The 19,305-nt window shown below is 43.5% G+C and overlaps 1 protein-coding gene across 3 annotated transcripts in view; it reads right to left on the reverse strand.

Moving 5' to 3' along the window:
• SPIDR (scaffold protein involved in DNA repair) overlaps positions 1-19,305 on the reverse strand; it is a 293,362-nt gene that overhangs the window by 9,161 nt on the left and 264,896 nt on the right. For 2 of the 3 annotated variants that reach the window (XM_060243829.1, XM_060243830.1), the window contains exons 15-17: positions 12,617-12,827; positions 11,465-11,617; positions 649-742 (exon numbers count right to left, since the gene is read on the reverse strand). In XM_060243829.1, coding sequence (XP_060099812.1) covers positions 649-742; positions 11,465-11,617; positions 12,617-12,827 — 458 coding nt within the window. Of the gene's footprint in view, positions 1-648; positions 743-11,464; positions 11,618-12,616; positions 12,828-19,305 lie in introns of those variants that run through there. The other variant, XR_009555667.1, reaches the window with a different exon arrangement.

Consider the following 19,305-nt stretch of genomic DNA (forward strand, 5'->3'; position numbering starts at 1 on the left):
CAAATGCTGTAGCAAGAGAACTATCAGTATAAACTACCAACTACATACTTCAGTACATTTACAATCAATTTGATCCCAGGTTCAATTCAAAGTATTGGTTATGACACCTGAAGCTCTACATCATTTGGGATATGGGTACTTGAAGGCTTGCTTACTCCCAGTATGAATCTGCTCAGCTACAGCAGTCCTTGGCACCATGAAGGCAACAGGCCTCCTTTTCAAGGTTGCTTAGAAGTTATTTGTGGGGGTTATGAGATTTCACCATTTCTTTCTTTTTGTGTGTGTGCAACCTCACAAGTTTCCTGAGTAGGCAGGAACCCCATCCTGGCCTTTGGTGTCTGCAGTTTGCATAAAGCACACCACTTAAACAGGGAAGGACACAATTAAAACACAAAATATATCCATCTTCCACCACTTCTGAAAACAATTTCCTTATCTGGTGGAACGACAGGCAAAGACTGTTATCACACCTCAATAAAAATTTGGCATGCAAGGACCAGATTGTCTCCTCTTATCCCATGACTGCTAAATTTCCTTAGGAATCTTTGGTGAGAAACACTGTTGAGATTTTTGAGACTTCAAATAGTATATAAAAAGCCCACAGGATTGCCCTTATCTGCATGCTGGTTGACACAAGCATGTTCTTACCTGTCTTGTGGATGCTGCTCTACTTTTCCATTGCCACATCTATTGCATGCAGGCCAGTAGAAAGCAGTTCCCTCATTAACACCCACAACAATGCCTTAGAAAAAGGGAAAACATTTGCTTAGATGAAATGTACACTGACCATGACTACTTTCAACTCTCATGTCAATTTGGATTAAGATAAGGTGCCTCTTTTCTGCGGCATATATGGATATTTTAAGAGCAGATCTTTACAAAAGAATAACCTTCGGTATACTTTGACTTGCTTCATTAAACAACAACAACAATGAATTTAGAGCAACACTCTGAAAGCAATGCTCAATTTCTTTTACCTCCAGAATGTTAAAACAACTAATTAGGCTGCTTTTAAATTTGTTGTAGTAAAATTATTTCATATTGTTAACTGGAAAATGTGTGCATCCTTATTTATATAAGTAAAAGTAGGAAATCATCTGCTTTCTATAAAGTCTGACATACGTGACTAAAAACGTTAATGAAGTGAAGGCCAGAGATATTTTGGATAATTAGTTAAGTATTGTTGCTAAGTGTAATAAATCAAGTAAATTGGGTATTTTATGGGAAAGTCAGTAAAAAGATTTAGAACAATGGAGATGCACTGAGCCAAGCAATAAATGTGAAGGATGTAGCAGCCTTTGCACGTAAAACAGAGAGTGGTAATCTGTGACACCTGCAAATAAATGGATTACAACTGCCCAGCTCACAACATGGACGTCAAGGCCAACCACCTAGTAACCCCCAGAGAGTTGTGCAAGAATCACTCAAATCTATGAGGCAAAAGAAGGAAGCGTGGCAATGGTAATGTATACTGGTCAGTAATGTTGGAACATTTACTTAAATTAATAGGTTGGTAAAGAAAAGGGTGTAAAATTATTGGAGATTGATACTCAGAGATATGCAATATTTGACACTTACTTCAGATTGCTATTATGAAAGAACTCTAGCTCACAACAAAAATATGACAATGCAAAATAGGATAGGATACAGATTGATTTGCATATCAAGGAGCTCATGGTGCTGCTTGTGGTTACCACAGTTTGTCTTTTCAACAACCTCATGAAATCAGATGAGAAGCAGTGAGTCATTCAGGCCTCCTCAGAGGAGAATCAGGGATTTGGACTCTAATCTAAGACCAGCACTGGCTCTCTAAGTTTTAATCAGGGTAATGCAAGCAGCTAGCTTGCAATATGACCAGCCAAACTAAATTAGTAGTTTTTCTGTACAATCCTACCTATGCAGCCTTCTAAATTCATGAAGAATTTAGAAGAGCGTTGTTTGCCCCGTTTATGAAATCACTGTCATTATTCATAAATTTGTGGGAAGAAAAATCCTTTTAATAGAATTCAATATTAATGATTTTACTTCACTGATTCACATGTCACATTTCCAGGCACAGAGTGGTCAAGGTGACCCATAAGCAGAACCAAATGAAGTCATAGGAACTAAGAACATTCACAAGAACTAGCAAATAAAACCAGACAACACAGACATCAGGAACATTAGTCTAATACAGGGTTTCCCAAACCTTTATTTCCCGCGGCCTGGTTATTTTTACACTTCTCTTTCGTGGCCCACTAAAATTCAGGGGTGGAGCCAGGAGACTTTGGGGTGGAGCCGGGAGACAGGAATTATGTCATTTCCTGTGGCGTCACTTCCAGGTCAAGGGCCAAGTGATGTCACTTCCAGGGCACACTGAACCAAAACTCCACCAAAACCAAAACTCCACCTTTTCCTGTGATGCCACTTCCAGGGCACTCCCCCAAATCTGCCTCTTCTTCTGAAGTAACTTTGTTTTCAGAACAATCTCTCTGAGACTCATGCTGAGCCAAAATGGGGGTGGAAAGTGGGTGGTCTGCAACTTTTTCATACATTCCCAGGGTTCTCTCTTTCCACCCTCACACTTGCATGCGCCTATCTGTTTGTGTGTTCTTCTCCAGCTTGCAAACACTCCTAATGCCCATGTTCAATTGCCTGCACCACCTACACACCCCTTCCTCAACAGCACTGGCCAGTGTATGCAGTTGGAAGTGCTGTTGCCATTGCCATCAGGAATGCCAGTGCTGTGTACCACCCACACTGGGCCCTGGCAGCTGCTGTACCTCAAAATATGCTGACACATTTAGTAGGCCCTTCCTTCAGCTGCTACTACTGGAACTCTTCCTCAAGCTACAACCAAGCTTGCTTGGTTTCAAGAAAATCTTTTGACAGCTGTTTTTCATTCTTTTCCTTGACTGAAACACTGGGAAATTGTTGTGAAAGGTAGAAGAGAGTTGTACTGCAGTTAATGAATTAATTTCAAGTTATATAAAGTTCATACAAACTTTTCTGCAGTTATTCCAAAAAGCATATTTATGAGGGGCTTGCAGCTTTCTACTGGCTGTGTTTCCCATGCCTTTAAAAGCAACCTGTTGTGCAGATATTTAGCCAGTGAACTTCTTTCATCCTTTTTAATATCTACAGGAGGAGTTTAATTTTGGTGTCAGACAGCTGTTAAAAGCAAGACCAGTAAAATGGTGCCAAGTTCATAGTAAAACAGGTTTCCTACCTGTAACTGATGATCTTCGAGTGGTCATCTGTGCAGTCACACTGATGGGATATAGGCGCCCGCGCCGATCTCGATCGGTATTCTTGAAAGCTGCGGATTTCCGCGCCCCAGGCCCAGTGCGCATGCGCAGAAGCCCCACCGCGCATGCTCACAGGGACCGGAGCGGACATCCCGCCAGTTCCTTCTGACCGCTGCGTAAGCCCTTATAGATGGACCGGCAGCGGAGGGGAAGGAGGGCGGGTAGTGTGACTGCACAGATGACCACTCGAAGATCATCAGTTACAGGTAGGAAACCTGTTTATCTTCTTCGTGGTCTCTGTGCATCACACTGATGGGAGATTAGCAAGCCAAAGTCCTACCTGGAGGAGGGTGCAACGGTCCATCAGCGAGAAACCTCTTGAAGCACCGCACGGCCCACTGATGAGCGTCTACGCCAGTTCAGGTCCAGCGCATAATGGTTGATAAACGTATGCGAGGAGGACCAAGTGGCAGCATCACAAATGTCTTTCAGTGGTATTCCTCTCATAAAGGCTGCCGAAGTAGCTAGGGCTCTCGTGGAATGAGCTCTAATCTGTCTTGGCAGAGGTTGCTTGTTCAACAGGTAGCACAGTTTTATAGTCTCGGTTAACCACTTAGAGATTCGCTGCGACGAAACTCTTACACCTTGCGATGTTATGGAGTACGAGACAAAGAGTCTAGGGTCCCTTCGTCCAGGTCTCACTCTATGCAAGTAGAATGAGAGAGCCCTTTTTACATCCAGTGTATGGAGTCTCCTTTCTGAGTCTGTACTTGGATTAGGAAAGTATGTGGGTAGGCATATTTCTGCATTCAGGTGAAAAGCAGACGTTACTTTCGGAAGAAAGGTGACATCAGGACGTAAGCACACTCCTTCCGTACTGAATTTCAAATATGGGTCATCGCAGCGCAGCGCTGCCAGTTCACCAACCCTGCGAGCAGAGGTAACGGCCACTAAGAAGGCTGTTTTCCAGGACAGTAATTGCAAGGAACATGTCGCCATGGGTTCGAAGGGTTTTCCCGTTAATGCCCGTAGTACCGCTGGGAGGTCCCAAGCAGGGGCTGGGACTCGCACCGCAGGGTACAGCTTGGCCAAGCCCTTTAAGAACCGTTTAGTATCAGGGTGTGAGAACACAGAGTGGCCTTCAAGTTGCTCATGGTTAGCCGATATGGCTGCTAAGTACACTCTCACAGATGACACCGTTAGTCCCCTGTCAAGGAGTGAGAGCAGAAAGTCCAGCACTAGTGGGAGGCCTGCTGTCTTGGGTTCCCTGTTAGTTTTGTTCACAAATTGGATAAACCTTGTCCATTTATAATCATATGATTTTCTCGTGGAGGATTTCCTACTATTCAACATAACGTCCCGGGCTCTATCGGACAATGTCGTCACACCAGCCTCCATGCCGTGAGTTTCAAGTGAGGCACGTCGTGGTGAATCACTCGTCCCTCGTGTGACAGTAGAAGGTCTGGGCTCATCGGAAATTGGTGGAACATTCCGCGAGACAGCCTCAGTATCGGAGAGAACCACTGCTGTCTGGGCCACCACGGTGTGATGAGAATCCCCTTGGGGTGTTCGAGTTGAATCTTGTGAATCACCCTCGTAATTAGTGGGATCGGTGGAAAGAGGTACACATGCAAGCGAGTCCATGGGATCAGTAACCCATCTCCCAACGACAGAGGGTCTGCACCCCCTCTGCAGCAAAATTTGTCGCATTTTGCAGTGTTGCGTGTGGCAAAGACATCCACTTCCGGTGTGCCCCACTTCTGGAACACCGGTAGGAGGAACTCCCAGTTGAGTTCCCACTCGTGGAGTGAGGCCCCTCCCCGACTGAGGTAATCTGCACAGGCATTCAGATTGCCCGGTAGATGAGTGGCTACTAGGGTAACGTTCGACTCTCTGCAGATTTCCCAAATCTGTAGCGCTAGAAGGCATAACTTCCTTGAGACTGTGCCGCCTTGTCTGTTTACATAAGATAGGGCTGTGGTGTTGTCTGTCAAGATCGCTACCGTTCTCCCCACAATCTGGTGTCTGAATGAGAGAATGGCATGATGTATGGCCAGCAGCTCTAGGAAATTGATGTGGCAGTGCAGAAGGCCCTGAGGCCATCTGCCCCCCACACACATATCGTTCGCATGTGCTCCCCAGCCCCATAAGGATGCATCCGTCGTTATGGTGAATGTGGGAGTCTGCCTGTGAAATGGGGCTCCTTGGAGGAGGTTCTGCTTTTCCTGCCACCAGTATAGAGTCCAGATTACTGACGGTGGGACCGTCAGTTGGCGTGAGGGGAGGTCTGTCTGACAGTTGAACACGCGCAGAAACCATAACTGTAGCATTCGCATGTGGAATCTGGCGAATTTCAGTACTGCCGTGGTCGCTGCCATTAAGCCCAGGAGGCGTTGGACTTGGAACGCTGTGACTGTAGGGTTGACTAAGAACACATGTATTAGGGATTGGATGTCCTCCGCTCTTTGTGCCGGGAGGAATGCCCTGCAAACTTGTGAGTCCAGAATGGCCCCTATGAACTGCACCCTCTGAGCGGGTTGCAGTGCCGATTTCTTTAGGTTGACCTGTAGGCCTAAGGTTTGCAGAAGGGTTAAGGTGACTTCTATGTGCTGTAGTAGTAGGGGTTTCGAACTCGCCACCAGCAGCCAATCGTCTATGTAAGGAAAGATAGTGATCCCTTGTAGACGTAGATGAGCTGCCACCACCACCATGGTCTTTGTAAAAACTCTCGGTGCCGTGGAGAGGCCAAAAGGCAAGGCTTTGTATTGGTAGTGGGAGTCTCCAACTGCAAACCTGAGGAACTTCCTGTAGTCGTGGTGTATAGTTACATGAAAGTAGGCATCTTGCAGGTCCAGTGTGGCCATCCAATCCCCTTGGTTCAGTAGGGGTAGGATGTTTTGTAGGGAGACCATTCTGAATTTCTGGTTTGGTATGAAATGGTTCAGGCCTCGTAGGTCCATAATGGGCCGAAGGCCTCCATCTTTTTTGGGGATGGTGAAATATCGGGAGTAAAAACCTTGTCCGATCTGGTTGACTGGCACCCGTTCTATTGCATCTTTCTCGAGCAAGGATTGAACCTCTGTCTGTAGTGTGAGGGACACCCTGGTGTGGATGACGGTGGGAACTGTAGGGTTTTCTCTGAATTCTATTTGATAACCCATCCGGATTATCGACAAGACCCATTTGTCCGTCGTGATTGTGGACCATGCCTGGAAATAAGGGAAAAGTCTGGTATGGTCCGGGTCCGAAGGGGAAGGGATAAAACAGGGGGAAGGGCAGTCAAAGACCCTGTTTGGACGGTCTATTCCCCTTTTGTCTGGATGACTGTGATGAAGTAGGTGAGTACTTCGTTTTGGTGTTGTACGGGGGTTTGGAGTAAGGTGTGGAGCCCTTGGGTCTCCATTGTTGTTCTGTAGGCTGCTTGGGGAACTGCTTCTTGTTCCACGGTTTGTTCCAGGAGCGTCTCCCTTGGGGCCTAGATGAGATGGGGACCCCCAAATTGCGTGACGTTTTAATACTTTTATCCATCTCCTGCAGTATGGTATCAGTATTGGAGCTGAATAATCCGCTTCCATCGAATGGGAGATCTTCGATGCAGGATTGTGTATCCTGCTGGAGCGCCGTGGATCGCAACCAAGAGTGACGTCTTAGGGTGATCGCTGAGGTAAGTGTCTTTGCTGCAATGTCACCTGCGTGTTTGGCAGAATTGATTTGCTGTTTTGCTAATGCAATGCCTTCCTTTTGGATTTTCTTCATTGCCTGTTTGGTGTGTTCTGACAGGTCTGGTAGAGCCGACAATTGGTCCCATAGGGCATATTGATAGCGGCCCATACACGCTCCATAGTTTGCAACTTTTACTCCTAACGAACCTGCTGTGTAGAACTTTCTGCCTAGGTTGTCTAGCTTCTTCCCTTCTTTGTCTGGGGGAGAAGCATTTGTCTTTCTGGCTTTTGAGGACGACGCCACTACTACAGAGTTTGGTTTCGGGTGGGTGAATAAAAACTCTGCTGTGGATTCCTGGACTCGATACATATGGTCCAGCCTGCGGGAGCTTATTGGTGTTGAAGCTGGTTTGTCCCAGGACGATTTTGTGGTGTGGAGCATGACCGTTGTAAGCGGTAAGGCGATGGCCGTCGAGGTGTCTAGCTGGACGACATCGAATACGTTGTCGGTGACTACCGGTTCTGGTTGGACCGTCGGTAGCGACAGGGTGTGTGCCATCCGTCTAATCAGATCCCCATACGATTTCAAGTCCTCGGATGGGGATATGGGGAGCTCCTCGCCCACTTTACTTGATGGAGCCGGTTCCTCTGGGGAGGAGATGTCTTGGTCTTCCCGGGGAGAACCTTCCTCAGATCTGGGGGAGCCTTCTACAGAGCCCGAGTGCTCCGAGGAATGTTTGGGCGTCTCTGGAGCCTTTGGTGACTCAGGGGTCTTCCGACTCTCTGAACTTCGCCGTCGTGGGGAAGTCTTTTGTGTCCTTGGCGGTGTCGTGTCAGGTGGTTTCGACACCGACGCCGACGGAGTGTGCCTCGGCTTGTACGACGTCCGGGATCGTACCGATGCTTCAGACTGCTGGTCCCAATCCAGAGGTCTGGGTGTGAACCAGGGGAACATGGAGGGCATAGGGCACGACCCGTATAGGTATTGCCACTGCCGCTGATCCCATGACATTGGGGGCGGTGGTTTCCGAGGAGATCGATCTCTGATGTGGGATCTCTCCTCTGAATCTCGGGATCGATGTCGACCCCGGGGACTACGCCGAGGGCTGGTTGAGTAGTCGCGCCCGCTGTCTTCTCTGGGTGTAGTGGGTCGATCCTTTTTGGGGCTTCGGTTCCGCCGATGATCAAGGCTGACCGATGGGTCTCGGGCCGGTGTTCGGGGTTGAACAGTGTCCTCCACAATATGTATATCTGGTGGACTACCTTCTGCTCCCGATCGTTGCGATAGATCAAAGTCGCGGTCCGAGTCGGAAGAGATGGCGATTTGCGTCGACATCGATGCCAATACCGGGGGGCTTGAACGGCGGCGAGGGGAAGCAAATAGCTTCAACGGTGGAACTCTCGCTGCCGATTCCGATGGTGATGTCGGGAGCGAAGTCGCGGACGACTGATGCTTATCCGACTTTTTCTTCTTCGCTTCCGGCTGAGGTCCCTTCTCCTCCCTTGGCCGTTTTGCAGGAGTGGAGGAGGTGGACCTTGATGCCGAGCCCGGCTTCGTGGGGCGATCGGCGTCGGGGGCGCTCTTGTCGGTGCCGAGCGACTCCGACGTTGACGGCTTGTGCTGCGCCGTCGACATCTTCTTAGGCGACAGGGCTTTTTCCATCAGTGCCGCCGCTAAACGTCCCGCGCGGTTTTTCTTCGTTTGGCGGGAAAACTTCGCGCAGTGAGCACACGCATCAGGGATGTGTGTCTCTCCCAGGCAAAAAAGACAAAGAGAGTGCCCGTCTGGGGGAGCGATTTTGCTACCGCAGTTCCTGCACCTTTTGAAAAATCCCCACCGCTTTTCCATGCGGGGGGGAGGGGGGGGGAAAGGGCGGGAAGAGAGAGCTGAGGAGAAAGTCCCGAAACAAAAATGTTTCTTTCCGCCCCTTAGTCTTTAAAAAGACTGTTGTGTGGACTAAGCCAAATAAATATCTGATAAATCCAACAATAGCAACTTCCAAGAAAGGATTTCTACCGACCGTAGCGAGAGATCGACTGATCCAAGCGGCGGTCAGAAGAGAACTGGCGGGATGTCCGCTCCGGTCCCTGTGAGCATGCGCGGTGGGGCTTCTGCGCATGCGCACTGGGCCTGGGGCGCGGAAATCCGCAGCTTTCAAGAATACCGATCGAGATCGGCGCGGGCGCCTATATCCCATCAGTGTGATGCACAGAGACCACGAAGAAGATCCATCACTTCCAGTGCTGTTGAAATATACAGCAGTAATCTCCAATAATCTCTGCCCCACAATTCTAACTCTCACTCACTCACACATAAATCACATAGAAAGGCCAGCTGGTTATAACTGGAGGTACCAATTTTTCATTGGCAGAGCTCCTATGCCTGCAAGAACAGTATGATGAACAGAAAAGTTTCATCCAAAAAAAAATGGAAGGAGAGAAAGGGAAAGAATGAAATGGAAGGAAAAGAAAAGAAAAGAAAGGCATGGAAAGAAAGAACATACGAGAAGCCATGTTGGATCAGACCAGTGGACCATCCAGTCCAAATGTTTCTCATACAATGCCCAAAAAGCACCAGAATGTCCACCAGTGGGGCCAGGGCTCTAGAAACTCTCCCACTGTTGCTTCCCCCCACTACCCCCAGCACCAAGAATACAGACAGAGCATCCCTTGCAGAGGGAAAAAGAAAGACAGGGGGACAAAGGAGAAAAAAGCCTTACTCACTATCAGATTACCCCAGCCAGCAATAATTCTGCCGAGGGGTCATTTTGTAAAAAAAAATAGCTACTGGAATGCCCACTCCCCGCCCCTCCTGGCTGAAAAAAACACACCCCTTCTTTGCCGCCCAGGCCTCCCGGGAAAATCTCCCCAAAAGAACATACTCCATGCCAAACCTTTAATGGCATAACAGTTGCAAATAAAAATACACAAACTATAAAAATTTAAACATTGGAGATAAAATCAAAATGAAACCGAGCTTACAGATACATTCATACATGGTCAGATTTAAATTTAAGGATGTCAGCCAAAAATTTTGCCACAGCCTCGCTGACCTCCCCCTCAGTATCATTCAATAAATAATAACAGGGTAGCAGAATAGACAAATCTGGGGAGAAAGAAAGCTTACAAAATAAATCTTTACGGAGATTACGATAAAGAGAACAATCAAGCAATATATGCTGAATTTAGTCGGGAATATTCGCTCCACAGGAACAGAGTCTGTCGCCTAAAGGGACTCGATGATATCTCCCCTGTAAAACTTTGGAGGGAAACTCTTAATGATCAGTCTCAAACGCAGAGGATTCTGCTAACCTTTCAATCCCCCAACATTCCTTCACTAATTTTGAGGCGAAAGAATTACTTATGGTCGAAGGGGGTTTTCCCTGTGCGATCCTTTTATTAACTCTCAAACTAATGCTCTGCTGCCTAACCTGTCCGCAAAGGACAGTACGCGAAGTAATCCTCATCTTTTGAAGAAGGTATCATCTTCAGCAGCAAAATATAAGGCTTCAATGTGTTTTAAGGTATCCAGCTCTGGTCAATCCCAATCAAACCCCGAGCTGGATAATGAGACATCAGTGCAGCCCTCTATGGATGTGATGCATAGTCCCCTTAATGTTTCAATAGAAGATGACCTTCTGCAGTCATTTGGGAGTCTTTCATTCTTTCCCTTAATGATCATCCTGGAGCCTCCCCCTTGGCCCATTGTTACCTGGAAGTTCAATCAGGTAACCAGAGCCAAGCCTGCTAATTGGCCAGGTATAGGCATCCAATCAGGTGCCCCCAATAAACTGGCTATTGGCTACCGCATAAGTCCAGCCCTTATGGTCACTGCGGAGCCTCCCCTTTTTCTGAGGTCATGTACCAGCTGACCACTGTCATCCGCCCCTGTACCTCCCATCCCCTATGGGCTCAAGGTAGTCCTTATAACCTGTGACCCAGCTCCTCACAAGTGTGCATCTAGCAGTATCCCTACCCTGCTGTTTAGATACATCCCCGATTCTTGGCCAGTTGAGGGTCCCTTCCCCTAGTCCTCGTTTGTCGCCATTGGAGCCTTCCTTGAAGACTACGATCGGTAATTATCACTCTGTTTGTCCATCCCTGTGTTATCTCTGCATTTCTTTCTATTTTTACTAGGACTGTTTGTGTGTTGTATGTATTCACTACCTTATATGTGTGTTCTATATTTTTCTGGAATAAATTTTTAATTGTTTTACTTAATTAGTGTTCTTGGCAAATTTAAGCAATAATTTCTGGACGTGTATCCTGTATACATAGATTCAAGATCCTTTTTAAGCCAGGTGCCCACCTTGTCAATTCCCCAACCTCGTTTTGAGGGCATTTTGGCTTACATTAACAAGCACTGGAGAAATTTAGATACAGAGAGGTTTACCCTGCCCCCACCTGTAAATGTAAGCACTTGTCAAAAACAGAATGGAATAACTTACAAGTTATGCTAAGAGCACACAACAGCCCCAGCCCCATTTTCTATGTTGCTATGTTAATACTGCACTGAGTATTTCATTAAGACAAACCATTAGCAAACTTTTTACCCTCAGAAAGGTTTGCACTAACCTCTTACAGTGCAAATGGAATTGACAGGAGTTGCAGAATCCAGCTCATCTAGTTTGACAGGGCCAGTCAGTTTAGTGATGTCAGCACCAGCAGCCCTACACAAAGGGGGCTTTTGTAACGAGAGAATGGTACGCTCAATGCAAATAATCCTACCTGCCAACAAAGACATTTTGATGTTACAGTAACAAAAGGGAGGGAAGATGACCATATTTGTTGTCTGGGCCAATAATGGTCCCAACCAGCCTTTCAGTAAGCTTGATTTGGTCTGATGTACTGACCTCTGAAAATTAAACACACATTAGGATAAAGTTAAGCAAAAAGGCCTTTGGCCCAGCCATCACAATATGAGAAACAGAGGGGGGGAAATCTTTTAAGTTTATTGTTACTTGAAAAATTTCTCTCTGGGTTTTTGTTTTGTTTTTTCCCTGGGGAGGGGGGTGGACTGTTGTTGCCAAATTGTTCAGAAGCTAGACGGACTGTACTTTGCTCCCTACGGTTCTGCCCAATGAAGTGAGTGATTCAGAGGATCTGGAAGCCTGACAGGAGAATCTTTTTTTGTAAGTAGGTCAGCAGCTCCAAGGCAAGAGAGGTTCACAATGACCAAAGGTCATTATCATCTAGTGATTAACTTCCCCAGAATGTGATTATAATCCAGTCCTGATTTTTTTTCCAACATAGTCATATGCAACAATAAATACTATGCTGGCAATTACAGATGTAGCAGCAGGGCTGCATCCTTGGAAATGAAAGATTTAAATAAACGATGGCCATTATATTTCTAAGACCTGTTTGGCCAATGCCTTGCAACAACTATGGATGACAGGGCTTATCTGCCTCTTGCCAAAAATTGGAGAAAAGGAAGCCTTAAACCTCCTCCTCTGACTGAAGTTTCATTCATGATTAAGACACATCTAAGACACAATAGGCACATTCATTGTCTTAAGAAGAGAGAAACAATAACACTAGAAGATAAAATGTGAGTATTTGTAAATAGACACAGGACCAATTTCTTAAGGGCCCTCTCCTTCCTGTAAAATGCAGAATGTCTGCCAACTCACTGTTCCTGAATTTTTAGAATATATTTTAGGATGGTACAAAGAATCTTTCAAAACCAATAAAAGTTGATTTGGCAGCACTCATTCTAATGCTTACCATTTCTACAAAGGGCATCCTTGAAGAAAACAACACAGTGGGACGTATTCTTGAGTGCCTCCAACACTTCCACACCAACCACGCATGAGGAAGCAACGGAGACTGGCAGAGTTCTGGGAGTTTTCAAACCGACCTCAGCCTCACCCTGTAGCGAGAAATCAGTCACAAACAGCCAAAATTGTATTTGGCTTGAGGGAACAGTACCTGTAACCTAGAATTTGAAAGAAAAAATAATTACAAAAATAAATACACATAAGTGATATATGATTAAATAAACATTACTTTTTATCCAGAATTAGATTTGGAAGAAGTCTGTCTTGTTCAGTTTAGCTGCATTTATATATTGATAGGCATTTATATATTGATTGTATGACATTCGCTGTGCCATGTTACTTGATTCTACGTGTGTCTGTGAGACACCACTAGAACAAAGGGCTGCAAGGCTCCTAGCACCAGTGCAAGGAGAACCTAGGTTGGAGCCATGTATGAAAACAGCAAGTTTGCAGGAGCAATTTTTATCACATCCCTTACACATGAAAAAAAACAAACCTGCTGTGAGGGCCAGGAACCCTCCAGAAGAATATGCTACATGGAACAGCAAAAGCAGCATTAAGAGAAAATTGGTCTGCATCAATACCTCACTCTTACACAAGGTGACCTTGTTCACACAACTCAGACTCCACTCATGCAGCACTGGCGTAGGAGGATTTGGACCAATTTGTCACAGCACATCTCTCTGCAACCTAACAGTGGGCAGGGGCAAAGGGAGCTGCTGTGGGAAGGTAGCAAATGCTGTTGCAAATATGCTCCATTGGTAGAAATTTTGGATCCAGTCTCCCGGAGTCCTCTTTACTGATTTCCTGCTGCAAGCCGGGCTTGCTCACTGTATTATAACAGCAGCAGTTACCAAGACTCCTGTTTTTTAAGACTTCAGGGAAACCTAACTGCATGGGATTTAGAGGGAGGTAGAAACAGAGAAGGGGTAGCAGAAGTTGTGAAGTCTCCATAAGCAAAGCCTTACAACTTTGAACTAGCAAACTGTTGTAGTAAGCACAGCTGAACAGTTTATGGTCAGGTGGAACAGAGCTGCATGCCTTGATTTGGCTACTTTGGCCCATTTAGCAGAGGAGGTGGACTAAGACGGAGGCATAAGCAACCATTTTGTATGAGGGCTTTCAAACTCTGGCTCAGTTCTTAACTAACTAACTTTAAAAACACTCTTCATGCATGATGACATTTTTCATTTAAAGAAATTTAAGATTTACATAAGAAAAACACATGGCATTATTATTAGGCTCCGTAATGTACTCCACTCCCTTGGTAGAAACTACTATATGTACAAGCCTGGAAGTCTTCCTCTTGGACCAACTTCAACATTTTTCAAGGATGCATAGAAAACAGATGATTCATAGAAGGTAATGGGTGAAACAAAGTAATCTACCCAAACAACATAAATATCCTGCTTGTTTAGGGCAGGAAGAAAAAATATTCAGCTCAAAGTAAAGGATATCAAAATAAATGACCTCATAGTAAGAATGTCCATCCATAGTGTTATACTCCACAATGGAAGAGAATTAGACTCATTATTCAGATGTTTCATATAATTATTATTAACAAAACTTGGGAGAAATTATATATGTAATACAAATATTAATCTAGGTAGTATGACAGCAGTAAAACTGATCATATTTCCTTGCTTATCTGCAGGTTTTGCAAACTGTAAGTTTGTCTCCTAATTGCCTTCCATGTTTTGTTGTTGTTTAGTAATATGACAACAGTATGGGAAGTTCACACAATATTCCAGACTGAAAGATTGGTACAACTTGATTTAAAAAAAATTATGTAAAAACATCTCAGGAGCTCATCAATCCTTTATCAATGCTACAGACAAAGACACTGACAGAATTCTTAATTAAAAGCTATAACACATTATTAATTACCCAAAGCCAATGGATTGAGACAATAATCAACAAGAGGGTGGATTGTGATGGGTAGGCATCAACTTGGCTTGTTACTGGGCTCATGCGTTTCCTTTCCTGGTGCAAGGGAGACTGAACTCTTCTGCTTTCAGTAAATTGCTGTTAGCTGAGACATCCATGTGCAGCTGCCTGGGCAAACTGGACTTTTGTTTCTTCCCCATAACCCAGGGTTAAGTCATATTGCAGAACCACAATTTGTGGGAAGGAAACAAACTCCTGCTTACTCGCATTTCAACATCATGGGAAACTGGAGTTCATTTGAATGTATCCAAAACAAGGAAGTGTTCAGATGCATCTTACAAGCAAGTAGAAAATGGAGGGAAGCATGCAAAACCAAATGCAAGCCAGATGCAATGCCCATCATGAACAAACAAGCTTAGCATGATATCCAAATACAGCCCTGAATGAATACATTTAACTAGTAACAGAACATGTTTTCTTTTCTTTTGGGGCTTAGCACGTCCTCCTCTCCCCCCACTCCACAACAGAACTACCTGTATGTTTAAGAAGATGGTCTTAAGAAAATGATATTAAGAAAGAATAGACTTACAGCATTGTCAAGACTGAAAATATTTATTGTGGCACAAAGTTTCATGACCACAATAATAGGATGCCAGAAGACTCTTGGATGATTCTGCTTCAGCAGGACGACATCTATCCCTCTAGAATTTGTATTGCTAAGACTTCAGATGTCATCATTTAGTTTTTTTGTTTTAAAAATCATTTCTATATATTTTTAAATGAAATAATGACATCTGAATGAAGCCGTAACAATTCAAACTCTATCTACTGATTTATAGCAATAGCCTCAAAACACAGCACTTGGAAAATATGAGCAATTTTTTTTACTTAAAATACAGCAAGTATTAAATTCAAACTTGCTGTTGTCTCCATTTCAAGATTTATAGTTATTACTCCAAATATTTTACTGCTGCAAAATTTTAAAAGCTCACTGAAAAGCTGGGTTTTACTTTTTTAAAAGTCACACAGGAAAAATAACAGAACTTTAATAGCAGACTTTAGATTCTGACCAACAGAACAATCAGACAAATTTTTTAAAAGTAAACAATAGTAACTCATAAGCAAAAGTCATTTTAAAACTATTATCTTCTTTATGTGTGTCAATTTGTTATGAACAGAAAGGCCAGAACAGACAAACAGCAGCAGGATTGAGTTATGTGTGTACAGCTGCCCCAAATCCAGATGGAATATATTTCCTCATTTCCCTTTTGTACCATAATGCTAATTTTGAATAGTATTAATAAAAATGCTGTATTTCCATTTCTTTCTTCATACTGAGAGAGAACTGAGTTCCTACTCAAACAGCCACACATAGCAACCCTAGTGATTTCAGCGCACATACTTACATGCATACACAAGTGTTCGAAACAGCCTGGAATCTTATATATTAAAGTATTTATATTCTGATTTTCCTTTTGGTTCAAGTTTAGGCAATGCTCCTCAGTTCTGAATAAATAAGTATGCAAAAGAATTCTGAACAGAATCAAGGTCTTCCTCTCCATATTTTATGATGCACCATATTTGTATGAAGGACACAAATCCTATTGGCAAGGACTGAAGCAGTAAACAAATTCTAGCCATGATATTTTGTCTGGAGTGGCTAGAAAAGGTTAAGTGATCCTGACTACTACAAAAATGTAAATATGTTGATTTGTAGTTCAATTTTTTTAACTCATTAATGAAGTTTTAAATGTTGAATTATGTCAGTTTTTAAAAATAGCTGTAAAAACTTGCTGGGGGTAAAGCATAGATGACTGGGAAAGGCAAAGGCAAACCACCCCATAACAAAAAGTCTGCCAAGAAAACGTCATGATGTGACATCACCCCATGGGTCAGTAAGGACTCAGTGCTTGCACAGGGCACCACCTTTACCTTTAAAAAGTATTTTAACCTGGCAGATTGCCTGAAGGCATCTCTACTGTCTACAAAACCACATAGAACTTGCTTGCTGTTCTCTTCCTGATTACCAGCAAGCTGCTGGCAAATACTGCCAGTGTCTGAACACGGCTGATCCTGAAAGCAGCCTCTGATAGACACATTGGAACATCTAGAAGAACCACCAAATGACACTGAATTTCTGGGCCTGAAGGGCAACAAATGCTTATATGATCCTGTCTTTTTCTGTATTCCATCCTTTGAATTCTCTTCCCTCAGCATCACTTATTAACATAAATAGTTTGTGAGTCTGTGTGTTGCAGGGAATGCCAGGAAACAAAAAAAGAAGCTGCTACTTTCTGAGTACAACTCATGTTGATATCTGCCCTTTTAGTAATGAGATATTGACCTGAAAATACCTAGTAGGCAACCACAAGTGTTTAAAGAAGCACACACCATAACCCCATGGTCTGAAGTAAAGATATAGGCAGAAGGTAAGAATCACATTCAAGATAGAATCTTTCCAAATGATTTCTGGAAAACAAATGTTCCAGGTTTGTTTGTCTCTTGATGTGGAATTTCTCTGGTGGAAGGCGCAGCTAATCAGAATGCATAGAGAATGTGTGAGAGCACAAAAGAACATGAGGTGAATACTATGAGATGCGAACTGCATTGGTCATTCGAGGAGAACCTCATTCAACTACCTTTTTTGTTTTGTAAAGCTAAATACAATTATTTTGTTAGCCATCAAGTAAATACAAAAGAGGAAGTATCTAATTATAAAAAGACTAATCCAATCTATACAGCAGACCTTTTAACAACAGATAATGGTGTTAAGAGGTGCATAATTGATTGCTTTAAGAATAAGAGAGACAGACAGTGAGGTCAGCTTGAGTTTGCAAATCTCTGGAGAAAGCAGGCTATTTCTAGCTACTTACCAGAGCTTTACAAAGTTACATTCAAAATGCTGGACTCTGATTTTATTCACTGGTTAACTGGACTGTAATTTGATTGTCATATGATGCTATCCAACCTAAACCTTTAGAGCATCAACACACTAAATACATTCAGATTTGTTAAATATATTTTATTGGAAATGTAGGAAAATAGTTGATTGGTGGGACAGATCTCAGCTTCTGAACTGAACAATAAGGATATCTAAAAATCCAATTAAATGTTAAGCTGGGGGGAAGTTTTAGGGACTGTAGGAGGATTGCTGAAGAAGGATGAGAAATGAAGTCAGTTTGTGCTTAGATGGTCAGAGGGAAGACCCAAAGGGTAAAGTGAAGTACTGGGACACTCATAGCCATATGATATTTCTGTAATGTTGTTTTTAGACAGGAACTTTAGAGTGCAGTCTTAGTCCACTGAAGATAGGACAGTTGATCTTCTTCCAAGTGCGTCATATAGCCACTTTCATTTCCAAATATGTCATCTTTGCATGTGCTGGGGTAGGTCTGAGGGAAGGTAATAACAAATGTTCCATCTCATATCATAGCCAAAGTCTCTCTCTAATCCACCAGTCTTTCTGTAACTGCAGTAATTCACCGAGCATGTTTTAAACTATCCAAACTAATATCTTAAGGATACTTTGATAGAAGCGCTCCAACAGTATGGCACTTTCTTTTTATTATTTTTTACTTTCTGTTCTATGCATAACTCTAGTGCTATATTGTAAATAGTATGGCGCTCTCGAGTAAACATTGCTGCAGTAGTCAGAGCATTGGACTTGGACTGAAAAGACCTTGGTTTAAATCCCCACTTAGCCATGAAGCTCACTGTGTGACTTTCAGCCAGCCTCTCTCAACCTACACAGAGTAGTTGGGTAGATAACTGAGAGGAGGAAACAAGCCCACATTTTTTCCCCTGAGAAAGGGTGGGATAAAATATGACAGTTAAAAATGTTAATATTAAGTCTTATTAAGTAATTAATATTAAGTAATTAATTGTCAAGGGTAAATATACCTCAGTGGAAAGTGGAGAGCTAGCCAGGTACATCCAGGGTCAAAATGTAACCCATACCTTACGGCAAAAGTTTCTAAAGTCTTCTAAACAAATTGACAAAAGACCAAGAATATATCCTTTCACAGAAGAATATGAGTGCTATCAGCCTGAGATCAAACCCACCCAACCCCAACTATGAAACTGGTTCAAATCACACCAAAACATCAACTCTAAAAATCCCACCTCAAGGCACAATGCAAAGAATTCAAGCATTTTCTTGAAGTTCCACAAATGGCAAGCCCTTAGAACATTTTAACTCTTGTTGTATTACTCCACTAATCTACTAAAGCTGATCCATTGAGGAAGTATTCACAGCTTTGCTATTCTAGGTCTGGATCAAAATAAGAGTGCCTCGTGGCTCTTTAAAGACTGACAGATATATCATGTCATAAACTTTGGGAACTAAAACTCAATTTATCAGATATTTTCTTCTCCAAGAAAGTTTGTCAAAATAAATCTATTTATCTTGAAGGTCCCACAAGACTAGACAAGACACTGGGAGGTCCATGAATTGATATCCTGAATGCTTTTGAAAAAACTGTTACATAGCAACTGTTACTTGCCATGTTAAGGAAAACATATACATTTTTCTCAGCAGGGCAAATAGCAAGTGAGGCAAATAGCAAGTGAGGTGAAGAGTCTTTGAGGTTAAGGAAAATGATGTATGTGTGTGTGTGTGTGGGGGGGTCTTATTACATCTAATTCAGAGTTCTTAAGGGTACTTATTTGCCAAACCATCTCACCATGTTTAGAAGTCTTGAGTCTTCCTACTTTTTCCTTTTACTTGTGGGGATGGAAACACCATCTCTA

This window comes from Heteronotia binoei, chromosome 7 (assembly GCF_032191835.1).
Source record: "Heteronotia binoei isolate CCM8104 ecotype False Entrance Well chromosome 7, APGP_CSIRO_Hbin_v1, whole genome shotgun sequence".
In the NCBI taxonomy this organism is placed as follows: Eukaryota; Metazoa; Chordata; class Lepidosauria; order Squamata; family Gekkonidae; genus Heteronotia; species Heteronotia binoei.